General features: G+C 40.9%; 1 protein-coding gene and 1 non-coding gene across 2 annotated transcripts in view; both read right to left on the reverse strand.

Moving 5' to 3' along the window:
• Positions 1 to 18860, reverse strand: part of UBTD2 (ubiquitin domain containing 2) — a 106597-nt gene extending 87737 nt beyond the window's left edge. The window contains exon 1 of the mRNA XM_037907000.2: positions 18639 to 18860. Coding sequence (XP_037762928.1) covers positions 18639 to 18708 — 70 coding nt within the window. The 5' untranslated portion in view covers positions 18709 to 18860. The remainder of the gene's footprint in view (positions 1 to 18638) is intronic.
• Positions 17233 to 17429, reverse strand: LOC114020095. The gene has a single exon (XR_003565004.1). It is a non-coding gene; the product is annotated as a U2 spliceosomal RNA (small nuclear RNA).
• Positions 18861 to 22147: the final 3287 nt, after the last annotated feature.

Genomic DNA, 22147 nt, shown 5'->3' on the forward strand with positions numbered 1-22147 from the left:
ACGCTGACACCACACTTAAGTACACTACCTTGTTAAGTTAATCAGCAAGCTGAGACCGCAGCAGCTGCTGCCAGGTCCTGAGCCCTGTCGTGAGTCCCCCCTGCTCTACAGAGATAGGGTAAGCGGGGTAATGGCAGGAGCACGGGGAAGGGGGACACCCTGACATTAACTCCCCTCTCTTCCCCCCGCCCCCAGCAAGCAGGAGGCTCCCAGGAGCAGCTCCAAGGCAGAGGGCAGGAGCAGCACATGGCAGTGGGGGGAGGGACAGCTGAACTGCCGGCAATTGGTAGCCTGCTGGGTGGCTGCTGCAGAGGAAACTTAGGGGAGCGGGGAGCTGATGGGGGGCTGCCGGTCCAACCTGGTTCCAAGCCCCCACCAGCTCGCTCCAACGGGCTGCTCTTCCTGCAAGCAAAGGACAAAGCAGGCGGCTGCCAAACGACGTTATAAGGGAGCACTGCACAACTTTAAATGAGCATGTTCCCTAATTGATCAGCAACAAAACAATGTTAACCTGGAAGACTTTAAGTGAGGAGTTACTGTATTTGATTCTCTGCAACACTGTTTCAAACCTGAAGGCCTCACACAAGCCTGATAATGGTAGTTCTCAGCTATGAAATGGTGACTACTTAAAAATGTTAAGTCAGAACAAGACTCTCCTCACATCAGTTTGCAAATGATGGAAATAGTCCCAGCAAGCAAGGAAATTAACAGTGCTTTAATTATATTTTTCTTCCTCAGGGGAACTGGAATCTTGTCCCACCTCACTCTTACACACAGGGTAGGGTACAAATGCAAGGCATTAACTCCTAACAGGAGTTTCCCACTGCATCTGTGTGTATTTTAAGAGCTGTTCTTAGCATTGAGCATTGTTCAATCTTTGGAGAAGTGCTTCCATTGGTTTTCCGATGCACTGCTTTGAGAGCGCTGTGGCAAACAGTAAGGGAGAGTATACTTTTTCTTAATCTCCTAATCCATTCCTGAAGCAGAACCAATCATCCCTGATTGAGCTGAGATCTCTGAAAGAGGGGATTGCGGGCCTGCTGTTTGTGAGTGCCTCTGTTCCACAACAGGTGTAAGTCTGCAAATAAAATGAGTTAACTATGAATATATTCCAGACTGCCATCACTGGGAATACCTCTTCTAACAGGAACCCAACCAGCAAGGTCCCAACACCTGCTACTGCTCGGCAGAAGGTTGACATTCCATTTTGGGTCCATTCACAAATGCAACATTCCCCCTCTCTGTTACTAGGTTTGGAGAAAGTCCTTATTGAACACACACAGTATTTGAAATTCTCTGCTAATGAAACTAAAGCAATTGCAGATGACAGCAGTCTTTAAGAATGTATCATTTCCCTTTTACTGAAACCCAGCACATTTTAGTTTTGTGTTTTTTTTTAAATTCCTCATATTTGAAACCAGTTTGTGATACTCTTCCCTCTTCTGGATATCGACCCCATCCCAAATAAAGTTCTATTTTGCATCTACAGCTACCCAAAAAAAAAAAACCAACCCAAAAACCTACTATGATCATTTAATCAGAAGATATGAACTTTTACCTAGATCCAATTGCTGCTCTTCTTTCCCCTAGACATACTAAAACACTGTCCGTGTACCTGATCATTATTATTCAGTTTTCAGTGAGACGGAACATGAATAAGTCCAGTTTTTTATTTTTAAGAATATAATTAGCTATGGGGGTTCTTGTGAGCAGTTACAATATCAAGCTACCAGACTATGAAGCTGATAGTCTCCAGTGAGAACTGACATGGGAATGAGGCACTTTCCTGCTCCAAAGACAATATAAGCCGCTCCAAAGTTCACTATCATCTTGCCCATTTAGGATTACTTATAAGAGCAACAGAAAGGTGCTCAAACATCAGGAGTCAAATTTCTCCTCAGGTTAGAGCTACTTGGCCCAATCATCATAATACGGGGAGGGAGGAGATCAGAGAGCCCAAGCAGCTTTCATCTACCCACTGGGTGCCAGTTAAAACAGCTAACCTCAACAATATTTCTCAACTTGTGATGCACTTTGTTCTAAATTGTCACCGGTGTCAAACATGTATCTTTTAATCATAAAAATAAAAGAGCTCAGCATGAGTGACAAAACTGGCCTAAGTCTGGTATAGCCAGTATAGTTGACTTTTTAGATCCAGAAGCTCCAGGTGACACATGCAGGACATGACTACCAACCTTCAGAATGCATTCAACACTTGCAGTTACATGAAAACAAACACATTCAGTGGGATACTCATATGCATGCCTTCCAAACTTTGATTCTATGGAAAAAAACCTGATCCTACTGATATATTTACAACCTTCACCGAGGAAAACATGGAAAGTGCATTTCACAAAAGACATAATTCTGAGTAAGATCAAGAGGATAGCATCTTCAAAGTAACCACAATATGATAACCCCACAGGAAGAAAAAAGGCCTTTCAAAATGCTGAGCCCCCTCTCCTTACACAAGCCAGCTCTGGAAAGTACATTTAAGCAACTGTTCCTTCTATAAGAAAGAGCAATGAAGAGATATTAAAATACTGGACTTGGATGCTTACGGATGCAAGAATTAGTCATATAATGCCCTCTCTTCTGAAAGAGAGATCTGGGCAACAGCACTAAGTTTGTTTTTAAGAAAGCAGAAAAGAGGTTTTGCAAGGAACCGCTTCATTTAGATAAGGGCGTTAACTCCCCAAATGGGAAATACAATTCATTTGGCTTCAATAGAAAAATAATCCTTCTGTGTATTTTATGAATCATGCAGCACTTAAGAAAAAAGTCATCTTCTGAAGTGTCTAATGTACAGAGAGCATTTATAAAAACTAGAGGCTTATTTGGATCTAAAGTGCATTAATTTCTTAGTATTTCCATGTATTATCACATTTTAATATCCAGTCCCTGTTTCTACAAATGCCAAAGTTATTCTATTGCCAGAACAGCTGTAAGATTGCAATTTGCCTTCCCTCCCTGTCTAACCTGAAGGCATTTCATTCAAAACCAAAGAGTGAGCTTGAGTTATTTCTAAAGACCATGCTTAAGTTTTGACTACAACGTAGCACTCAAAGCATTTTGGACAGGTACAATGAAAGTATTTGTCTGTTTCAGTTGGACTAGGAGACCTATGGAATGCTACTTACGTACTATCAGCACAAGTGTATACAATATGTGACCAGTTTAAATCATGTGGACTTAGCTCAGGGTGGACAACCTGTCGCTTCGGAGCCACATGCAGCTCTTCAGAAGTTAATATGTGGCTCCTTGTATCGGCACAGACTCCGGGGCTGGAGTTATAGGCGCTAACTTTCCAATGTGCCGGGGGGTTCTCACTGCTCAATCCCTGGCTCTGCCACAGACCCTGTCCCCACTCCAGCCCTTCCCACCCTCTCCTCTGAGCCTACCATGCCCTTGCTCCTCCTCCCGCCCCTCCCCAGAGCCTCCTGCATGCCATGAAACAGCTGATCGGGAGGTGCAGGGAGGGAGGGAGAGGCGCTGATTGGCAGGGCTGCCGTGAGCAGGAGGTGCGGGGAGGGGGGAGCTGATGGGGGACTGCTGACATATTACTGTGGCTCTTTGGCAATGTACATTAGTAAATTCTGGCTCCTTCTCAGGCTCAGTTTGGCCACCCCGACCTAGCTAATCAAGTAGTCATGTACAACACATATTCAACTTTAGGATTGCCATCTTTGAACTGTTCTGGATACAGAATTAGTTTTGCATTTAGACAGCAACATGGAGAAGTATACATCTGAAACAATAAGAACTGAATAGGACAATTTACAAAAATAAAATATTTGTTACACAGCATTGGCGAACATTTATAAATCTGACAGTGATAAGAACATTATAGAACCTACTGTAAGTTGGCAAATTTGTTACCATGCTACTCTCTGTATTTGTAGAAATATGCATTCCTTTGAAGCCCTCCTACAACTTTACTTCACTAAATACTTCTGTGTATTTTATTAAGCAAAACACGGTAAAGACCTTAGAGATGGCACTCACAAATATGCTATAGCATTTTACAAAAGTATCGTTTTAATAGGTATTTGACAGCTTGCACTAAAAAAAGAAGCAGCTGTTTTTTTTCCTCTCTGAAGTGCCAGAGCACAGCTGGGACCTGCAACTCTATCATTCAATTACCTGTCCAGGACACACAATATCTAATGAATTTCATACACAGTACAAAGGAAATTATTTGTTTTTATTATTACAGTGAGCAGCAAGTTCTGATGACATTCCTAATACGACATAGCACCAGATGCTGGAATAAGAAGGTTCCATATTAGTTGAAGAGATCTCAAGAAAGGGTAGCAATAGCACAAAGAATTAAGGATGAGAGACAGGGAACATGCAGTAAGGAAACGTTTAAAGGAAAAAAGGATGGCATATGAGGACAACGTAATGGAGATGAACACAAATTAAAGGTCAGACTAACCTTTGTACTGAGTCACTTGTTAAAGTGGAGGGTCAGGGTGAGCAACAACTCAATATGGGCCTATTTTTAAAATTTTGAGAGGTATGGGGGACGTGGGGGCCATGATTACTCGAACTGGAGACTCCACCTATGGTAGCAATCTATAAAAGTACATGTTAAAAATCTTAAAATAGGCTTCAAATATGTGAGTAGTCATGTCTTACATTTTCCCTTTTCAGCTTAGCTGAAAGTGACCTGACTCTGCATTCACAGTAGAATCTTACTATCCTGATATTACAAACACTCATTGTAACAGTGAGCAAGATACTGACCCTGCAAAGATGAACTAGTAGTCCTACCGACTTCAATGGAATCCCATTATCACAGATGCTGCATCAAAATGTTTTGTTCATTTAGTTTGATATTTGTGGTTTAATTACACTTAATTATGTACAAGTAAGTGCACTTGAAAATATTTTGTAAGAATTATGAAGTCTGGTGTACCAGACTTATGCAACATTTTATGCCTTTGCCAAGAAGTATTTTATGAAAGAAATATAAGGTGTGTGGATTAGCAATTTTCATTGTAAATAATTTACCTCCTCACCAGAGGGCCATTGTCCAGGAATTACCAGTCTTCCAAAGGACTCCTTTGTTTGTGCGGATATTAGGATGTTGATGAATCCAAACCAGCTGGTCTGATGTTATTCACCCACTGCTGCTACACTCCACTACTTCATAGGCACTCTCTTTTAAAAGAAACTATATTTACTCACACAGGCAACTCAGAGGATGGTAGTTCTTCAGCCAAAAAAAAAAAAAAAGTGACAAAACAAATTATTCTCTTTCATAAGAACATAAGAATGGCCCTACTGGGTCAGACCAAAGGTCCATCTAGCCCAGTATCCTGTCTTCTGACAGTGGCCAGTGCCAGATGCCCCAGAGGGAATGAACAGAACAGGTCATCATCAAGTGATCTATCCCCTGTCGCTCATTCCCAGCTTCTGGCAAACAGAACCTAGAGTGCCCTCAGCTCACAGTATGTGCGCCAGATACTTAGCTTTGCGGTTCCATTTTAAATATACAAAGATAAGAAACTTTCTATAAGAGGTGCCTGTACTGTAGTGCTGTACCCTAATTTTGACACAATTTAGCCCTGAGAGTATTCTCAGAGGATGGGCACCTCCTTACTGTGTAAAGGTGAAAAATTTCTTCCTGTTAATATGTTGGCAAACTGTCAATTTCTCCATAAATAATAGTTCTAAGTGTCAATAATAGTAGCTCCAACAGATATATCATAGCTCAACGTTCTCCTGTTTATTAAGATTGCATGGCATCAGTCCACACTGTATACAACATTATATCATAGGCTATCAAAATTTTAACCTCAGATTTTTTTTTTTCTGAACACTCTCTCATTGAGCGAAGTCCAAGCTCTCCTCTTTGTTACTGTTATTTGAAAACCTGCCTTCTCTCACACTTAAAACTGTGGGAAACCAGAGGACAGTTCATGGTCGTTCTCTCTCTCTCTCTTCCCCACGCTCCCACCCTTTAATAAAACATTTCCTTTTTTACATAGTAAGCTTGCAAATTAAGTTTTCAAATTCCAGTCTTTGTGTAGAGGATTCTCTGCTCTAACTCCAATGATAATATCTGCTCCATTACAAAAATTATCTGCTACTGGCTCTATTAATTTAAAAAAGCTTACAGAATGAATACCTTATTTAGTTCTTTGGTAGTCATCTTATTATAGCAGGCAACTTGTAGGGCTAAAAACAGTTTCTGTTATAAACTTCATTGTATAGTTATGCCTTTTTTTTTAAATCATCTTTTGGGGCAAATTATCAAGTATGGAAACTTCAGCATAACAGGAATTTAGTTTTGTTTTTTTTAAGTTTCATCAAAATCCCTGGTCATATTAGACTTTTGCAGAAGAGAAGGAAAAATTTACACTTTAACCCTTTAAAAAAAATGGTAACCGTGGCCCTCTCATAGATAACTTCAAAACAGCCAGAATTTGAAGTTTTGCTGGTAAGCTCTCATTGAGAAGTCAGTCATTCCACTCTCAATTCTGGAAAAAAAAAATATGAACTGAAAGTTAGCTACTACACATGTGCAGTAGAAAGTTTTGTTCAGTCAGCGTTTGCACTTTGTGTGCAGTTTCTGCTGTAAACAGGCTTTAAATGGCCATAAGGTCTTAAAACCGCTCAAGTAAGTTAACCAATGCACCCCTGTTGGCATATGTAATTAGCCATTTCTGCACTTGCATTGAGAATGTACAGTGCCTCTACATTTCACACTACTCTAAGATTTCAGGGCATTAGGATACTTAGCTCACTAGGGCTTGTCAACACCTACCTGAGGATCAATGCTGCGGCGATCAGTATATCAGTGGTCATTTTAGTGGGTCTAGTGAAGACCCGCTAAATTGACTGCTGATCGCTTTCCCGTCAACTCCAGTACTCCATCTGATTGAGAAGAAAAAGAGGCGTCGATGGGACAGCATCTTCCGTCGCATAGTGTGGATCCTGCGGTAAGTATATTTAAGCTATGTCTATTTGGGTTACGCTATTCACATAACTCAAATGGCGTAGCTCAGATCGACTTTTCCCTTTAGTGTAGACAAGGCCTTAGAAAGTAAGGTAGCTTAAAAAGTTCCAGTCTCTTCAACATTTGGAGCAGTGTACGTGTTCATGCTGCCTTAGGTATGTTTAAGAACACTGGGAAATTAAAAGCAAAATGTGTCATTCAGCTTGCACAACCACATCCTTTAGCCATTACTCACTTGAGCCGTACTAGTCCCACTAAAGTCAGGAACAGAAAAGGACTAAAGAGAGTAATGGCTGCAGAATCAGGTCTATGGTTAGCAAAAAACAGGAAATGCAAAGTTAATGTTACAACTGCAACATTAAGTTGACCACATCAGACCTCCTGAATATTTTATTGTATACAGTTCAAGGTAGTCAAATATCAAACTACACAGTAAAGCACAGTCCATAAAATAGAGGCTTTGCAAAGTGAAAGAGTTAAAGCTGCTCTTGGAACCTTAACTGTTGCACTTGCTGATTTTTGGTAACTGACAGTGAAACTTCAATGATGGTTTGATGCCACTTTTTATTTTTGTATTTGAGACAGAACGACAATGAAAAGAAACAAAAAGCATTTTATTGGTCTACTGTCCCAGGCAGAGAAAGTAACTTTCCTTCTCTTAGTCTTAGGTTTCAGCCAGATAACAGAGAGAGAGCAGATTCCTCACTCCTTCAGGTCTCCAGTTACAGTTTAAATGTCTCATTCAACAACCATTCTAGGCAGAAATATTGGAGTCAGTGACTCCAGTTTTTTTCCTTCCTTGTGCTCATGCAATGGGTCATTTCACACCCTTTCGCTTTAGATTTAGGGTAATTTGAGGACGGCCGTGTTCACTGGGTTCTTATGCAGAGTGATGTCATGTGACAGCATCCAACTACTATGAAAATCTGCTGCTGTGGTACAGCCAATTCCACAGAGAATTTAACTGAACAGTCCCTGTGTATTAGCTCCTGACAAGCAGAATCACCAGCGGTGCCAAATCTGTCTGCAAAGTCACAATATAAATGCCAAATGCTTATCATTATCATTGTAAGTTAATAAAAATCTTATATTTTTGGTATACAAAACAAAGACTACTCTAAAAACCAAATATATACATAAAGCAACCTGTAGCTCTGGTCATCAGACTTTCGGCATGTGAAAATTCATAGCTGTAGTGTCCAAAAATAATAAGATGTCAATTAAGATTGTATTACAAGCTCAGCAACTTTATTCCTATAATGCAGGGATCAGGAGTTTGAAGTCCAATATGGAGTACCATTTTAATTAACATGTATTTAGGAAATTTAGCTTTTCCAAATGTCACTAATTCAACTCCCATTAACAGAAATATAGGATTGCTACAATTGGAGAAAAGTCACAGTATAAAGCTTTCAGTTCCTGAATTACATCCTAGCCACTTGCTAGCCCAAAGCAGACAGGAAAGATTAATAGGTTTTTAAGGCCAGAAAAAAATCATTGTGATTGACTAGTCTGACCTCCTGTATAATACGGGGCATAGGATTTCCTTGTATTAATTCCTATTTCGAGTCCAATAGCTGTGCTTGAGATAGAACATATTTCAGAAAAACATCCAATCTTGATTTTAAAATCTCCAATGATGGAGAATTCACTGCAACCTTTGCTAAGATACTCCAATAGTTATTTTAAAAGTTGTGTCTTATTTCTAGTCTGAATTCATCTAGCTTCAAGTTCTAGCCATTTGACCTTGTTCTATCTTTCTCTGCTAGACCAAAGAGCCCTCATTATCAAATTTCTGTTCCCCTTGTAGGTGCTTAGATTGTGATCAAGCCACCCCATAACTTTCTTTTTGATAAGCTAATTAGATTGAGCTCCTTAAGTCTTTCACCAGAAGGCATGTATTCCAATCCTTTAATGATTCTCAGGGCTCTTGTCTGAACCCTCTCCAATTTATCAACAACCTCCTTGATTTGTGGACACCAGAACTGGACACAATATTCCAAGTAGTGGTCACACCAGTATCAAAATACAGAGGTAATGTAATGTCCCCACTCCTATTCAATCATTCCCTTGTTTACACATCCAAGGATTTCATTAGCCCTTTTGGCCACAGCATTGCACTGGAAGCTCATATTCAACTGACTTGGGGGCCATGGTGGATAATCTTTTTCAGACTCACTGCTTCCCAGAATAGAATCCCCTATCCTGTAGGAATGGCCTGCATTCTTTGTTCCTAGATGTATAACTTTAGATTTGGCCATACTAAAATGCAAAGTTAGTTTGTGGCTTACCAAGCAATCCAGACTGCTCTGTATCAGTGACCAGTCCTCTTTCATTATCTACCAATCCCCCAATTTGAGTCATCTGCAAATTTATCAGTAATGATTATATGGGATTTTCCTACAAAATCATTGATAAAAAAAATATCAAGCAACATAGGGCAAAGAACTAATCCCTGCAAGATCCCACTTGAAGCATCTATTTGACTATGTTACCCTGGTTATAATTATATTTTTGAGACCAATCATTTAACCAGTTTTTAATCCATTTACTATGTGCCATGTTGATTTTGTATTGTACTAGTTTCTTAATGAAGCTGTTGTGTGGTACCAAGTCAAATGCCTTACAGAAGTATAAGTATATTACATGAACACTATTACCTTTATCAGCAGATCAGTTGTCATCAAAACATATCAAGTTAGTTAGACAAGACCTATTTTGCATAAACCCATGTTGATTGGCATTATATGATTCTCCTTTAATTCTTTATTAAAGGAAACCAGTTATCAGCTGCTCCATTATTTTGCCTGGGATTGATGTCAGGCTGACAGGCCTAGAGCTACCTGGGTCATCCCATTTTCCATTTTTAAATAGTGGCATAGTAGCTTTCTTCTAGTCCTCTGGAACTTCCCCAGCGTTCTAAGACTTATTGAGATTAGCATGAATGGTCAGAGAGCTCCTCAGCCAGCTCTTTTAAAAATCTGGGATAAAAGTTACCTGGACCTGCTGATTTTAAAATGTCTAACTGATAGCTGCTGTTCAGCAGTACTGGAAAGTATTTAAACATACGATACTAGTACATAATTTGCCCCGCGCCCGCCCACCCGATGAGGGTGGGCCAAGAAAGTTCTCTCAAATATACACATCCTTCTAGTATATATCTGATAAATGTGAAGGCCCTTCTGAAAACCTTTGGCTGCTGGGAGACAGCTCCCTTCCATCACAAACTTTCCTCCCTCTCCACCAAAGTGGAAAGATCTTCCCAGTCTTGGAGGAGAGTCTCTGCCACCTTATCCAGCCCCTTTTAGGAGTCCTCTGCCAGCGTCTTAATATTAGCCATGAAACCAACCTCTTTGTCCAGTTTCACTCTGAGTAATGCTTGGAAAAGCTATGAAGAACAGAAAAGTACTGGGGGCTGCCTCTAGAGCCTATAACAGAGATTTGTTTGATAAGATATAGGTATAAGGCAATAATGCATGAAGCCTGCACACCTGACCCTGTAAGACAACAGCTTAGCATATGGATATAAGACTTATAAAGCTTTTGCATAAGTAGTTTAACCAGGAGCAACTTTGAATCACAAGACAGCATAAGACAGAATCCTGTGATAAGTATGACTAAACTACTGACAGGTAACCGCAAAATACCAATTAATGCAAGTTTGGTTATTTTAGGATAGGAACATCAGCAGAAGTTGAACTGCAAGATTGCCTTAGTAACCACTGATCTATATGCTAATAATTTTGAGGTAACTAATATATTAACCTATAATATGAGAATACCCCAACATTATCAGGGTGAGGAAATTTAGTAATGGACCAAAGAGGCTGGACATCCTTATGAATATTTACCATGGCCACCGACCCTACAATAGGGTAAACCATCGCCTAAGCAGTTGGGATCTTTTGGCATGCCATATATAGGATAAGATCTTCATGGACCACCAATTCTAGTCTCCACAAAGACGAAGTGAGTGTATGATTGCTCTGATGCTGGATGTATGGACAATTCTGTAGTACATTTACCTACTTCTTTGGGTTGGAGCATCTGTGGTTTTATTAATTGAGTTAATAAAAACTACTGCAAATTCAAAAGGTTTTTCTTCAGTGTGAGTGTTGCTCCTGTGCACACCAGGGTTCCCATACTAATTGTAATTCTAATAACTCTAGGCCTGATCTCCTGATGAGACCCTGCCAAACCACAGAGTGTTGATTGGGGATTACTAAGAATCAATGTAACTAATACGCAACCTACAGATCAGGCAACAACTCACTGCAGGAGGAAAGGGTATTGCGTCAGGTCATGCTCAAGAAGTTACTGGCTATGCCTACTCTGTTTTAGAACTGTGGCAGTGAGTCTCAGTCTGAATCTACAGACTTAAGTGGTTACATCAAAACAGTATAAGTTTTAGGGAAGTAGAGATAGTAAATGAAAAACAGTTGCTTAATAACTTAACTGACTTTTTAAACACAATGTATGATGAGTTCATGAGAGAGACTGGGAATTCTTTTATACACACAATCTCTCAAGTACTTCAATCTTTCTTTGCTTATAAAAGCCAAACACTGCTTAAGAGTAGGGGTTTTTTTTCATTTATTTCATTTTAAACAAGGACATTAGATGAAAGGAATTTTTGGAAGCTTGATTTTAAACTACAATGCCAGATCAGCTTTAGCTATCTAGAACCTATTTTCCACTTGCAACAAAATTTTTGTGGGGAGTGACCCAGTTTACTATTGAAATCAGATTTTTATTTCTCGGGAAACATTTTACAAGTACTCAAACCACCAACTTCCAACATGCATCATTTCACCTTCCTTAGTACCTACTAGGTAGAGAAAAAATATTTACAAGAATTCCTTTTGCCAGAAAGTCCATATAATTTTTCTTAGCTAAATTACCTGAGCAAGACTTGAGCTATTAACACTTTACTATGATGTTTGGAGCACTATACTGGTGGAGTTCTCGTTAACTACATGAACGGTGTTGCAACTTGAAAAGGAGTACTTGTGGCACCTTAGAGACTAACAAATTTATTTGAGCATAAGCTTTCGTGAGCTACAGCTCACTTCATCGGATGCATTCAGTGGAAAATACAACTTGTGACTCAAAATATTACTCAACATTGCTATGAAGGAAAAAAAATTATATTCTTTGCTGTAATAAAAAGGGATCAATCCTCTTGAAAATTCAATTCACAGGAACAGAATACTAATTGTGATACCTTCTCTCCATATCTACTATAGTCATAAATCTTTAAAGCACCACTAATGTTTCATTTATTATATTTACTTAATATTCAGTGGTGGATGATTTTGCTGCATGCAGCATTGGAAATGGTAGTAATCAAATAGAGTAGAGTAATCAAACATTTGTTTATTTCTATACCCCAACCAGTAACTGAACTCAAACAATTGCTGGGGGAGGGGAATGATGCTAACAAGCAAATGAAAAGAACAGTTGCATTAATTAGTCTGCTTCTATTGACAGAAGAGATGACACCTTATTTCATTTGGTGAAACAAGACTGAAGTGATACTGAAGCAACTGCATAAACCTAAGCTGGCCTTTTAGTTTGTTAAAATGACACATACTTCAAAAGAAAAATGTTTTGATTTCAGAAGTGCTGTGCACAGCAACTGCAGATGCCATTGGTTTTAACCGGTGTTGTTTGGATGCTCAGCACCCCCGGAAATCAGGAGTTCTAGGCTACCTGAACAAGAAACATTTGACTGATTTTTGTACAAATCTCTGACATACTGACTGTTTTACAGTTTCCACAACATTCTTATGACAGATCTAGAGCAAATTATAAAAAAGTGTCAGTTCATGTTTAAACTTTTCTTACTATGTAGCTTTTAAAAGTAAAAAAACTTTTATACTACATTTTCACAAAATTCACAAAGACAATGACACACCAAAAAGTATGATGAAAGCCAACAGTATACGTCATCTGTGAATTCAAGACCATCTCTTACAAAAATATACCTGGTACACGGTGTGGAGAATACTGAAGTAAGCACTTTTTTCTTAGATAGCAAGACAAATCAAATGTTCTATGTACTGGCATATACATTAAGGTCAGAAGGGACCATTATGATCTTCTAGTCCGACCTCCTGCACAACGCAGGCCACAGAATCTCACCCACCCATTCCTGTGAAAAACCTCTCACCTATGTCTGAGCTACTGAAGTCCTCTAATCGTGGTTTAAAGACTTCAAGGAGCAGAGAATCCTCCAGCAAGTGACCCGTGCCCCATGCTACAGAGGAAAGCGAAAAACCTCCAGGGCCTCTTCCAATCTGCCCTGGAGGAAAATTCCTTCCCGACCCCAAATATGGCGATCAGCTGAACCCTGAGCATGTGGGCAAGATTCACCAGCCAGATACCCAGGAAAGAATTGTCTGTAGTAACTCAGATCCCACCCCATCTAATATCCCATCACAGGCCATTGGGCCTATTTACCATGAATATTTAAAGATCAATTAATTGCCAAAATCATGTTATCCCATCATACCATCTCCTCCATAAACTTTAAGTTTAGGGCTTAAAATAAATAGCTAAAACAAGCCAGATTACCTTATATAGAAGTGGAGGACTCTTTGCATGGGTTCTGATACAAAAGGTATGTACCAAAAAGCTACTGACCTTTCAGCCACTAGACCTTTTTAAAAAAAATCTAAGCTAGCCATGGTTGGAGCTACTGCATTGGTCAGACTGTGAGAGACAAATCTCTGACTACTTAATACACAAACTCCCATTGTCAGTCTTCAACAAACTATGAAAGCAGTTATTGTCACCTCAAAACAGAAGTGCTCAGTGCAATGCTACGCTACCATCCAATAAAGATATTTTAAAATTGTTTTTTCTACAGTTGGCCAAAGTTTAGACCAAGGGCTGTAATTGGCCTTCCAGTGCTTTTGAGCCAATGGCACCATATTAAGCACTGTAGTAAGAATTTGCACTCAGATCAATCAGTTATCCCAGTGTGCCAGCTGAGCATGCAATCACCTGCTTCTATTTGTTCCTGCTGTCACCACAAGTTAGAGGCAAAAGGAGAGAAGACAAAGGTAAAAACACAACTACTGGAGTTTTTTTTACCAATGGAGAAGACAAGAACTCCAATGGGCAGGCTAACATCATGTCAGAAAGAGAACAGCAGCAGAGAGACAGCTGCAGCCCAAAGACTTAATCTGTAATGACTTGCGGTGCCCATACTTGAAGAAGTTGGATCTCTTGCCTCCTCTTCACTCCATACAAATAACTGTCTTGCTGAACTTTGCAGGCAAAAGAAAGGCAAGACAAACTTAACATTGCACAATGCCTAACAGAAAAGATTTTAACAGACTTACCAGAAGAAAATGAAAAGGGAATTTCAAAGGATAGAAGGTAAAATAAATAGCTTGCATGAGGGGATGGGACCCAGATGTAGCATTCTGGCAAAAAGAATTCTTCTAAATGATTATGTAATGGTGAACCAAGCTGAACATAATTTGGTGCAGATCTTTAGAAACCCTAAAAGCAGGCACAAAAATGTGAAGCCCTCCATTATTTAACCCCAGATCCATATACTGGAAGACAGCACACCTGAACAGATCAAATAACCTGTAGTATGGAGTGGCTAGGGATGAGAAATTTCTCACCAACCCACATTGCCCAGGATTGTAAAAGCTCACCATGATCTTTAAAAAGGCATAACAAAGAGAAATCTGAGAACATCAGTTGATGGGTTTTTATGGAGTACTGACCTGATTAGTATACATCAATCATCATCCTTTTCTTCTTTCACATTTCTCCTGGAAATCCCCAATTCCACGAAGACCAACTATGGTAATGACCACATATCACTCTGTTTACCTCTGCTAGCTTTTACACAGTAAGCATTTTGGAGCAGCAATTTTGTTTTATGCTTAGCTTATTTTTCCATGTTATAAAGTATTGTATAACACTATAGTACTATAAAAAAAAAGTACGAATACTGGAAAAGCTGGAGCTAGCCTGGGGAGACAGTTCCTCTTCCAGGATGGGCACAGCAGTGCCTGCTGATGACCAGATATTTTTGTTAAGTAACAGCCTGCTCCTCCTATTGAAGTCAATGGGAGCAGGAGCGGGCCTCAGGCCTGCACTCCAGAATAACTTATGACAAACAAAAGAAGTGCCAATATTTCTGGCCAGCTCATTGTGTACACGTACACACACCTTAATGAATTTACCCTAAGGACCAGCTAATTTAAATATCTTGCTGACTTGAAGTATGCTAATTGCTCTACAGCAAATCAGAAGACAACGAAACTGTATTCGATCAAGCCATTTTAGCAACTTAACTGAGCAGCAATGGATATATAAAGTGCTAGTGATTGCTTGAAGAACTCATGAAATTATAGGAGAAGATTCTGATCTGAGTTACACTGATTTAATCCCACAAAATTCCATCAACTTCCTTGGGGTTTTTATAGATTCAGACTGGTGCAACAGAGATCAACATCTGGCTCTGAGAGTCCTCCAGGATCAAGCATGGTTAACCAGTCTCATCACTAGGAAAAGTTGCTTCATGAACTAATATTACTGTCTTTAGGAGACAGTATAAAGCTTTGCAACAAACAATTATCACATCATCATTTCAGACACTGGCAATGCAGCATTTAGCATTGAAGTTTTGGTTCTAAACTATTTTCCTGGAGTTTATGATATGGCCCTAGTCACTTGCAACAGGTTGAAAGGTGGATAACACCGTACTAGATCACAGAATCTGAAATTAGAGACAGAAATGACCTACTAGATGATTTAGCCCATCCCCCCTCTAAAGTAGGATTGTTCCTTATATTATGTGCTCTACTGCTTTGCCTAGCTCAGTGTCAGATGTCTCAAGTCATAAGTTCTCTTGAGACACCAAGAGTCAGATTTTATATTTATCACAATCATTTTATAAAGTTTTAGATCCAAGAGTCAGAAAAGTTGGTCTTTGATAACTTGACTGGTAAATTATGGTATATTAAAAACATATTGTGATGCACTTTCAGCTTAACTATAGCTACTTTTAAAAAAAAAAAGTGAACATTTCAAAATAGGCTACTATACACACACAGCAGTAGGTAGTTTATAAATATATTTTCATTCAGTCCCATATAGTTCAACGGAAATATCAGATCATTTACATGAAACAGACTCGGAGTGCATAATCCTTAGAGTTTGAGCCTGCACTCCAATACGTGGTTTGCAATTGTGGGCTTGGAAAATCTAGTTGCTGTGCTAATGCACCCATGCACAATAGGCTATTTGCCCCAAAATACACAGTGATGTATGCTGTGTAACTGCAAGCAGAAGCGAGTCCTTCCCAGCTAAATCTGGGAACTAAACTTCTCCAATTCCATTGAAATTGCCCGCCTCTCACACCACCGTTGAGAGTGTAATGATATGGCATTACACCCTCCGCTGAAGAATTGTAACATATTTTGTGGATACTGTATGTAATCCACTAGATATCAAAGGTGAGATAAAAGTGAGAAAATTCAGAGTCAAGGCTGTTTCTGCAACTTTGCCTCACTTCATAATGCTTAGTTACTAAACAATGGCTGACATTGCATGGATGTGCTGAAAAATCCAGGCCGCCTGTAAGTAGTATTAAAAGCTATAAGACAACTTTTTGTTGTAAATTTTCTTGTTTGGCTTTCAACATGAACCTGTTCTCCCCACCCCCCTAAAAACTCTACTATTCTTTGTTAACTGGTCACACCTAGTCTGGTATTGAAAAATTTGTTAGTCTATTCACTTCCCTCCTAAAGTCTGAAAAAAGTTGATTTGGAAAGAGCTACCAAATTCCCTTGTACTTTAATGGGAATTGTGACACTAAATCTTATGCAGCTTTAAAAAAAACAAAACAAAACAGCAGGAGTTCATTTAAGATACACACATAGTTCAAAGAGCCATTGAAATGAACAGGCAGCTGCTTCAAAAAGTTCTTTTAAGATCTGTACTTTTTATATTTTATGCAATACACACAAAATCAACAGTGTTTCTAAAAATACTCCATCACTAGGGTCATTTGAAAGAAGATCAAACAAAGCAATACATAGTATACTGTCAAGAACAACGTTGCAGTGGCAGGGGGATGATTTAGGTGACCCAATAGGTCATATTTCTATCTTATGTTTTCCTAAAAAAAAATAAATGTCAAGTAGTTAAGAACAAAAAGAAAAGGAGTACTTGTGGCACCTTAGAGACTAACAAATTTATCTGAGCATAAGCTTTTGTGAGCTACAGCTCACTTCATCGGATGCATTCCTTCCGTTCCTGGAGGCCCTGCAATACCGGGTCAATGCATGGGGTGGACAGAGCAAGCTCCTATTCCATCCCCCTGTTCCAAAAATCAATTTAATATATAGTCCTTAAATAAAGGACATATCAGATATTAAACTGATAAGAACAGACACTATGCTTGATCTTAGCCATAAGGCCGAGAAGCGATGAAGTGAGCTGTAGCTCACGAAAGCTTATGCTCAAATAAATTGGTTAGTCTCTAAGGTGCCACAAGTACTCCTTTTCTTTTTGCGAATACAGACTAACACGGCTGCTACTCTGAAACTAGTTAAGTACAGAGACTATTTACATTGCAGTACTGTTCCCTGCCCACCCTCCCCTTTTAAACAGGTATGTAACTAACATGATAGATAAAACACACTGCCTTCAGCACTTAATTGTACTAAAGTGACTATTTAATACCAATAATTTAAACGGGGGAAAATGTCCATCTGTTATTGGAAAGCAGAGAAACGCAATGTAATCAGGAGATAATCCCCACCAGCTAAATTATTTTCTATATACTGAAACAATGCGGGTAAGTCCCAGACAGAGAACAGAGTTCAAACACTACTTTATAGGATAAAAACCTATGCAAGTTAAACAAAATGCAAGGCACCACTCTGATCAGCACACTGCTTTGAGTGCAGCATGATCTCCACTGAAGGGACACGTTATCAAGAAGAGTTTCTAGCGCCTGGTATTGGGTTTTAGGCTAATTATGGCTTTGTATGGAGGAGAGACGAAAGCTGAATTTTTTTGAACATTGACAAAAATGTTTCCTTCTCAGGGATGGCCTCTGAGCAAGGCATGGGAAGGGGGGGCGGGCGGCTTAGGTCCAGCTGGACCACTCCCAAAGCCCTTTTGAACCCTGCAGAACTGTGCATCCGTAGGGCATTTTTGAAAGCTCCCGCGGCTCTTGGGGAGCTTGAGCCCTGCGGCTGGGCACAGGGAGTGCGCGGCCTGGGCTGGGGACTAGGGCTGCTTTCTCCCCACGCTCCTGCCTGCCCTACTGGCCCGGAGCCGGGCAGCTGATGGCAGCTGACTTCGGGGAAGTTGGAGTGAAGGCGGAGGGGGCGAGGCTCGCTCGGGGGATGCCCCCCCGGGGGGGGGCAGAATGGGGGAGGGGTACGGGGGGGGGACTGTACCCCTAGGGGGAGCGCTAGGGGGGGTGGGCCAGGCACCCCTTCCTGAACAACTGTACCCCTGGGGGGGAGGGGATGGAGGGCCCGGGCAGGGGGCGAGGGTCCCCGGAGGGGCGGCGATGCATGGCGAGGCCCCCCAGGGAGAGCCCCTCAGGCCCGAGTGCCGCGGTGCCCAGGGGGTCCCTGGGCTGGGGGACGGGGGACCGCGCGGAGTCCCGCCCGGCCCCTCTCACCTCCGGTGCCGTCCGAGTTCTCGTTGAGGCTGCCCGAGGAGTCGTGATGGGAGCCCACACACCCGCCCATGGGGCCCGCCCGGCCCGGAGACCCGCCGCTCCCCGCCCGAGCTCCGCCACCGGCCGGGCAGGCGCGATGGCTCCGAAGCCTCCGCCGCCGCCTGCTCCCTGCCCGCCCCGCCGCGCCGCGCTGCGCTTGGGCCCGCCTCCGCCTCCTCCAGCCCCGGCGCTGCGCCGGGCCCGCCTCCCCACGTACCCCGCCTCGGGGCGGGTCTCCCCGGCCGCCTGCCCGGCCCATAGACCTGCGGGCAACACCCCTCAGCCCCCCGCCCGGGTAGGGAGCAGGGTGGGCAGCCTGGGGTTACCGTCACCCCATCTCTGTTTCCACCACGGGCAGAAGCGCCCCAGTACCTACAACACATCCCTACCCGTGGTACAGACCCGGGGACAGCCTGGGAGAGCCCCCTGCCTGCACCTGTGTCAGGAACCCTGGGGGAGTCCAAGGTAACTCCCCCTCCGTGATGGAGGGCAGCCCTAGGAGGGCAGCCTGGGGTCATCCTCCTCCCTCTCACTTCACCTCTTTCCGCCACCCCAAAGCTCAGAGATGCAGGCAGCAGCCAGAGTAACCTCCCTGTCTCATGGCAGAGTCCACACTCCTGCGCGCCCCCCGCCCCCGCATCTCAGCTCAAAGTGGAGGCCTTACTCTTCATAATGAATTTGATTTATTATTTTAATCCTTGTGACTATTTGTTATTTATCCCGTACATAAGGGACTCGGCCCTTGACAGACGGAAAATGATGAGGCCTGTAGAATGTAAGTGCCTGATCCTACAAATGTTCAGGGATTGGAGTATTTTTACACATCAGAGTGGTCCCATTAGTTTCAAGGGGACTACTCACCTGAATAAAGTTATTCATGTGCGTGAGGGTGTTTAAGCTTAGGTTCTAAATCAGACATAACACACCAGAAGGTAGCCATAACCCAGTCTCAGCTGTGAGGATGCGTTAGAGCTTGCAAAGTATTTGAGATGAGAAGCACTAGAAGATGGCAAAGGATTATTATTATGACTCAGATTGAGGGCTCAATTTCCAAGAAGTTGTGCAAAACTCTTTGTACAATTGCATATCTAATATACAGGTACAACTATGGTGTCTGAGTGCACAAAATATATTGCTCCCCAGACAGGGATCATGCCAGCCAGACACATATAAATTAGTTACACATTTTTGATTGTACAGTTGTACTCCTGACTTTTGTTTTTAAATCAGGCCCTCTGTGTTATCTAGGTTTTCATGTAATTTATTTTAGCAAATGAAATATTGCACTAAATGCATGTTAGTAAAATACTGATACACATCTGTAATACTTATGAGTGTATAAACTGCCCCCAATATTTTCATTGTGTTGTACTGATGATCTCAATAAACCCTGCAAATATTAAATAATTTTCAAGATACATAAGTGTTATAATCTCCATTTCACCAATGAAAAACTGAAGCCCAGAAAAATTAAATGTCTTGCTGAAGCTCACACACTGAGTCTATTCTAGTCTGTGGTCTAGTCGAAAAGATTCTTATACCATCCTCATTACTGTAGTATCTGACCACCTTTCAGTAGTTCATTAAGCAAAGTGACTAACATCTGTCACACATGGTTTGTTCTCTCAGCCCTCTCCCCAGGGAGAAAACTGTTCATGCAGTAGTGTTTTGATATATTTACATACATGCTGGTCTGTGTTTACAATACAGAAGAAAGATTGAAGAAATGCACCTTGCAAGGTGGTGAAGTTTGTGGTGGTCCTTAGTTCCTGTGGCAGTTCATTCCACAATCTCAGACTGGACTTTGAGAAAACTCCATCTTTTGCACAGCCAAGCTTTACCCTTATGGTAGAAGGTTCCACTTTGCATGAGAAGCAGAACTGTCAATTGTGGTCTTCAACCCGGAACTTTAGGTGATCTTTTAGATATCCTCGGCCCAGGCCATTGTGCACCTTGAAGAAAAGGACCAAGATCTTCAACTTGAATTGATACTCTATGGGAAATCAGTGTGGAGAACAGAGGACAGATTTGATGTGCCCCCGTTGCTGAGGATACGCGCTGCAGTATTCTGTACTAGCTGGAACTTCCTAAGGATTGATGTGTTCATGCATAGGTGTATTGCCCTGCTGAAGTGTGGACAGGTGGTGACAAAGGGGCAGGTCATTGTCCACCAGGATGGGAAGGAATTTCCTAGCTAACCAGAGATGGTAGAAAGCATTACTTGTGGATGAATGCGATGTGCGAGTTTAGCCTTAGTGAGGAATCCAGGAGGACTCTTAAAGTATATACTGAATTAACCAATTGTCAACAGCCAGCAGTAAAAGGGAGAACTGAACCTCCTGACTGCCTTGCTCTAACTATTAATCACAGCTGATTCCTTATATAGTTTGGTGTTTTAGATAATAAAATACATTAATTTTGCTAAAGTGCCTCATGAAAAAATTCTTTACCCTTTTGTATAAGGACAGGAGGCCATATGCTCAACTGGTAAAAATAGATTTTTATGTTTTACACCAATTTATACCAGCTAAGCCTGGCCTAAGATATTTTGTATTTGCTATTGGGAATGAATACAGATGAGTCTACAAACAAAAGTGCTATTTTAAAAAAAACATGTAATGATATCTTTAAACTGAATAAATATTAAGAATGCAGAACCAGAAAGTTGTGAACAATATTCCAGATTAGAATAATATATTTGTTTATATTTAGATCACAAGAAAAGAACACCAGCCTGTCTTCTACCCCATATTATCTGTTTATTATGCCACACTTTTATGGTGGATTTTGATTTGTCTATTTTGCAGTAGTCTTATCAGGACAGTAGCATGAGTGACTAGATTCTAATAGAGCTTTTTTTCTTTTTTATTTAAGGATTTTTTACTTTTTCCTGTTGTATGATTTGTTTTCCTTAATTTTTGGGTAGTTTCATAATAACTTAGATTCACACAAGATGACATTGCTCACTAATAACCACTACCTATTAAATCCTCAATCCAAGTTAATAAATTATCAGTTCAAATTAAAAGCTCAAAGTCACCGCCGCCACCGCAGTTAGTCAATATCTGACTTCAGTGCTGTGGGAAAAAAGGTGGGGGTTTTTTGGTGTTTCATGTCTAAAAGCATCATTTCAGTTTCAACATCACAGTAGGCTTTGAAAGTTATGGTTCACATGTGCTATCAGATGCACTGTAGCTCTTCAGAACAACTCAGCAGTAATTCAGAACATTTCAAGGGGAAACAGAAAGTGCAAAAAAATAAAATCTGGTTAACAGACTGAGAATTAGGATCCCTACAAGTTTGTGCAGGGAAGAAGTCGGCTGTTTTTCTGATAAAAAAGGCAACAGAAAACAAAACTATTTTACCTGCTTAAAAACACATTGCAGAGATACTTTTCATAATTAAAAAAAAATCATAGCTGTTTATGGGACTGCAATTCCCTAAAATCAAAGGAACAAAAATCTATTGAC

The sequence above is a fragment of the Chelonia mydas genome, chromosome 8 (assembly GCF_015237465.2).
Source record: "Chelonia mydas isolate rCheMyd1 chromosome 8, rCheMyd1.pri.v2, whole genome shotgun sequence".
Taxonomy (NCBI): Eukaryota; Metazoa; Chordata; order Testudines; family Cheloniidae; genus Chelonia; species Chelonia mydas.